At 33.5% G+C, this 5,384-nt stretch overlaps 1 protein-coding gene across 1 annotated transcript; it reads right to left on the bottom strand.

Annotated features, from left to right (window-relative positions):
• Positions 1 to 1,210: 1,210 nt before the first annotated feature.
• LOC117680915 (uncharacterized) lies at positions 1,211 to 4,625 on the bottom strand. The gene is made up of 2 exons (XM_066072330.1): positions 3,964 to 4,625; positions 1,211 to 2,557 (listed from the first exon to the last, which is right to left on the bottom strand). The coding sequence occupies exon 2, from the start codon at positions 2,554 to 2,556 to the stop codon at positions 1,333 to 1,335; it is 1,224 nt and encodes a 407-aa protein (XP_065928402.1). The 5' UTR covers position 2,557; positions 3,964 to 4,625; the 3' UTR covers positions 1,211 to 1,332.
• Between the last annotated feature and the right edge of the window lie 759 nt (positions 4,626 to 5,384).

A 5,384-nucleotide genomic window follows, 5' to 3' on the forward strand; every position in this document is an offset into this window, starting at 1 on the left:
TTTTTACAATTTATGATACATACATTTAACTTAAACAAAATAATTCGTTGAAGAATTTACAGTTGCATTTAAACTTTTACTTCGAATATGCATACATGTACATGTATATCTATACGTACTGGAATTATAGGAATATTTAAAGATGATTTAAATACAATATTTCTAGATGATTTAAATACATTCAATGTTCTATGATATTACATAATATTTTCTATTATTGAAAATATACAAGTTTAAATTAAATGAAAGATAGTTAAGTTATACATAGTATCCACTTTATGTGATAGTCCTACAATACTTGTAACTGTCATTCTTCAATGTCACTGTCATCAGTGTCAGAGACATCAATAATTGCAGCGTCTTTGACATATTCACCCCAGTTCTGAATACCTGTAGCTGAAACATCGACATCATTGTGCTTTGCAAATCCCAAGTACCACACAACAGATGCAATGTGCGAGCAGACACCTACCACACGTGCACCCGCACGGCATTTACAATACCAGGCAGTGACAGCTGATTCTGTGTATTGGATCCAGAGCATATACTTCTTTGATGAAATATGCCTACTCTGCAACTTAACTCTAATTAAGCCGGGGTGTTCTTTATGGACCAAGATGTCAGACTCTCCTTCCATGTATTCTTGAATATAACTTGGACAAAGCCTTACTTGGTATACTCCACAAGTTAAATTTCTAATTTCTTCTTCGTCTAGCTTGGGGAAATTCAAAGAATCGGATGAAACTTCCCAGCAGGATGACCTCTTGTCAAGTGCATGTTCTTCCACAAATGCCTTTAAACTGTTGACTTGCTTTGACAGGTATTGCATCTTGGCTGCTAGAGCGTCATCGTCATCTGCATTTCCTGTAGAGAGGGGTGGTAAATACTTATTGGAAATCGCACATACAATTCGCACATAGTCCCCTATGAATGGCACCTGATTTGTTGGGAGGGTATGTGCAAGATATTTCCAACGTTTAATCCTGGAATTGGCAGCCTCCACAACCCAGCGAATCTGTAAATCAGAAAATGAGAAAAGCAAAACAATAAGTAAATTCATATGAAATCTCAATTTTAAATGCAAGTACTAGTATGTATCAAGTCAAAGACCTTATTGCAACACATCCTTACACTCTGAGTACACCAAATAAAGAGAAACAAAATTAGGATTTTCTTTATTTGCTACATACCGGGTACATGTATTTTGAAATTAGGAAGTCTACTTGCCTTGGTAACCAAACGACTGGCATTTGCATCAGGTGTGGGCATTTGCCGTTCCCCTTTGGCAAGAAGATGAGGCATGTATGCTTTTATACCAAACTCCTCAAGGACTCAAAGGGCATCCCGAAATCCCCTGTCCACGATAAATATATCGTCATCTTCAAACCAGTTCTTGATGTCTTCTATATTTGATTTCAACATATGATTCAGGATGGATGCATCGTTGTTTCGACTGTCAGCAAGATAGGGACCAACTACTGTCAGGAAATATCCATCCGTTGAAACAACAACCATTGGCTTAACCAAAGGGCGGCCTTTATGGATGCTGTATGTCCTTCTTTGGAATTGGAAATGGTTGCTTTTCTGGATGTATATATAAGTCCCATCAAGGACTGCGATGGCTTGACTTTGTGTCATATTTCCAAAGAGAGATTGGGCCAGTGGTCTTGTGTGGTTCGCTATCACTTCTTGGCGAGATATATGGTGTAATCCTACGTTTTCTGGAACAAACTTTTTCATAAGTGCAGTCCTGACAGTTGAAATAGCTCTTCTTACTGACGACTTTGAAATACCAAATATTGTTGACATTAACTGGTTCGACATTCCAGATCGCATTTTGAGAAGGAATATTCCTAGAGACATTGTTGATGTTCTGCTAGGTGTATTTTTTATTTCTGTTTCTATCTCCTGATGCAGATCTGCAAAGTGGTCTTTGGATATTCCAGTTAGAGTGATGTAATCCAGGTTGTTAAGGTATGACGGATCAAACGTGAATTTGGATGAGCAATTCTGAATTGCATAACTCCGTATCCTTGTGATTAGGTCTACTATTGTACGTCTGTTCAAACATGATGTATCTATAGTCTTTAAATTATTCAGTGATCCTGTGATAAAATCATCATTAGCAATATGTGAGGGACAGCACCTGCTGCCAGATGGGATAATCACTTCCTTGTGGATGAATGCTGAGAGTCTTGCTGATATCGGCACAACGATGAGCTTCGGCCCGGGTCTCTTGCAAATGAAGCAGTATGAATGGGAAGAAACAGTCCTATGAAGAGGCAGGGTAACAGATGGTGGACTTAGACATAATGAGTTTCCTGGAAGTTCAGTGTCAAGTTTTGCATTAATAGGTTTTTCTTTTACTTGTTTGTTTCTGTAGTACTGGTGTCTGCATTTATTACATAACACATCCACTGGTCTAGCATCCACCATGAACGTTTTCCTCAGAAATCGTCTTATTTCAACGCTTTCACATTTCTTCCTGTCATTTGGCTTAGTTCTTTTCTTACATAGAACACACGGAAATCTATTTCTGCCATCAACTAGCTCCATTCTACAAAACAACAAAGAAAAACATGAAGTGGAAATTACAATTTTATAGTTTTTTCATTAATTCAAAAATTCATTATTTTATAGTCTTTCATTTCTTTTAAAATTATATGAGCAATTAGTGCTGGGGACTAAAAAACCTTCGTTATACCTTTCGTTATACCCGAGATTTTCATATATTCGTGTTCGTTATAAACGAGTTTTACTGTATTAAGAAGAAATTAAGACAGATGGAACATCCTTTTAACACGTATCTGACGACGAAGGGAATTATGTATTTATTATGAATAAATTATTTTTTGTACTTTAGATATTTTTTTTAATTATTGAGTACAAATATATAGATTAATTTTTTTACGTTGTGAATGTTTTTATAATTTTACAATTAGCAATTTAATTCCATTAATTATTTTTTCTCTGGTTTAGGATTATTTTTATTATTGATTAAAAAAGCATTTATCTATACTCTTTATTGATTATATCCATATTAATTATGTATGAATTTTTTTATACGTTTTGTATGCTTTTTTTTTTTTTATAAATTTAATTTTTTTTTGGTCAATAATATAAAGAACAATTATAAATAATTTCCAACGGAATTTAATAATAATTACAATCACGAAAACTGATAATATATGGGTTATTTGTTCATATTTTTAATATTGAATTTTTTTCAAGAAATAAATGTACTTCATTAATTTATCTTTAAGTCTTTAAGTTAATTGGTTTTTTTTTTTATTCCTGTACTTATTTCCTCATTTAGATGCAATGTTTTATGTTTCAATTATCAAGAAAAACAACCAATATTTATTTTCATTTCATTACTCTTTTTTTACATGGATTTTTTGGGTTTTTTTTTGTTTTCTGCAAGTGTTAAAAATTTCATGAACCAGAATATCTAAGGAACGAATTATCCAGTAACCGGTTGACCTAGTGTCGGTTGACAAGGAAACGTAAACAGTGTATACAGACATGCACACGTATCAAACGTTGTACAATCCATATGATAAAAGTTCAAGAAACAGACTTGATAAATTCATTGTCATTGATTAACAAAGGCCAAGATAAAAATTATATAACGTTACCTCTCTGATTTACTTTACATCTTTTCCGGGGGGGGGGGGGGGGGGGGGTCCTATCTGAGGTGACAACTCGGTGACAAGCAGACGTTTTGTGCATGTAATATGTATCGAGATTATCTAATGATAAAGATAGTAAAGAAAAGAAAGTTTTTGTGCTAGATATTTACTCAAGATACTTTTTTATTCACAAGCTTAACTGTTTATCAAGATCAAAGGGAAGTCACACCAGTTTTGTACGGGCACAGGGGTGGATCCAGTAACTTGAGGGGAGTATTTGTTTTTGTTATAGGTTATTATGTGGTTAAAATCGATGAAGAAAACTACTTACCTTGCATGTTTTTATTTTTCTTCAGTTTGTCATGGTTTGTGATCGTAGACAATCTTCATCTTCTATTTTATTCTCAAGAGTAACAATACGGAACTTTCGTGTTACGGATCCGCTCCGTAGTCATGAAATATTGAGCATACGATACGATTTAAAAAAAAAAATCTTTATTCAAAAAGACATTAAAAATGAACAATAAGATACCATGTAGTCTCTTTTTAATTTTTTTTTTCTGTTTTATTCGGCGTTTTGATGACATATACCAAAAATCCACTTGCATGGAATGAAAAATTCCGGTTATTTGCAGAAAGTATAAGTTAAAAATGCAAATAACCCCCAAGCCTCGATCCAAAAAATATCAAGATTTTTTTGACACAATTTTATTGTTAATTTTTATTTTTTCAATACTTTTTAGATCGAGGCGTGGGGCGATATAAAAAGTTTTATCCAAATAGGTGACATGTAGCAAAATTTGCAAAAAACTGGTGACCGATACCGGTTTAGCTTCTTATAATATATATCTGAATGAGTTTTCGCGGAAAAAATGTTACGGATTTTTAAGAAAGAAGGTCCAAGCTTTTTAATATTATGATAGATTTTGCAATATGGGAGACTTCAATTTACTCATAATCACAGGGCCGATTTTGGCACTTCGTGGCTTTAGTTCTTTGCCACGATTTCTAAATACTTCCAATTTGGCAATAAAATATAATCTTTCACAATTTGAAAGGTAAAATGTTTGTGTGTTTTAGGTGGACGAGGAGGAACTTTAAATGTAACTTGTGGAACACTTCCTAGCTGGACAACAACACCAACATTTTATACAACCACCACCTCATCCACTTTACGTAAATTTTTCAAAAACACTTATTTAATGTTTTATAAACTTGCCAAAGGAACCGCACTTGCAGAATTAAAACAGCACTTTTTTTTTCCTTCTTGAATGAAGACGGAAAAAATAATAAATGGATGTTAACAAAGAATGCGTCATCCCTTAGTCAGTTTATTTCTTAAAACCACATTTTAACTATTTTTAATGGAAAATTAACTAACTTTGTGAAATATTTTACGTATTGTTTATCAAACTGAGCCAGATGTTATCGCATTGTCTGCAGCTGGAGGCATTGATCTATTTGTCTTTCTGGTAGTGTGCACCTTTATCATGTTTAGGTATGTACTAAAGTATGTACATGTAACAAAACAATATATTTATGAGCCAGTGCTCACAAGTGATACCCCTGCTCTGATATGAACATACAAGTTAAACAAATTCTAAATTTAACAGAAAGTTGACATCGAATTCGTTTTAAAAAATCCTACCATATGGCATATTTTCTATGTGTTAAATTATTGCTGAGTAATCGTTGACGAAAAGTTAGGCTAAAAATAAACAAAATCGTCATTTAACAGGCATTTGGTGTCTG

Source organism: Magallana gigas, chromosome 9, assembly GCF_963853765.1.
Source record: "Magallana gigas chromosome 9, xbMagGiga1.1, whole genome shotgun sequence".
Lineage (NCBI taxonomy): Eukaryota > Metazoa > Mollusca > Bivalvia > Ostreida > Ostreidae > Magallana > Magallana gigas.

Excerpts from the sequence above, each read along its gene's own strand:
- LOC117680915 (XM_066072330.1), bottom strand. The coding sequence starts at position 2,556 with ATGGAGCTAGTTGATGGCAGAAATAGATTTCCGTGTGTTCTATGTAAG.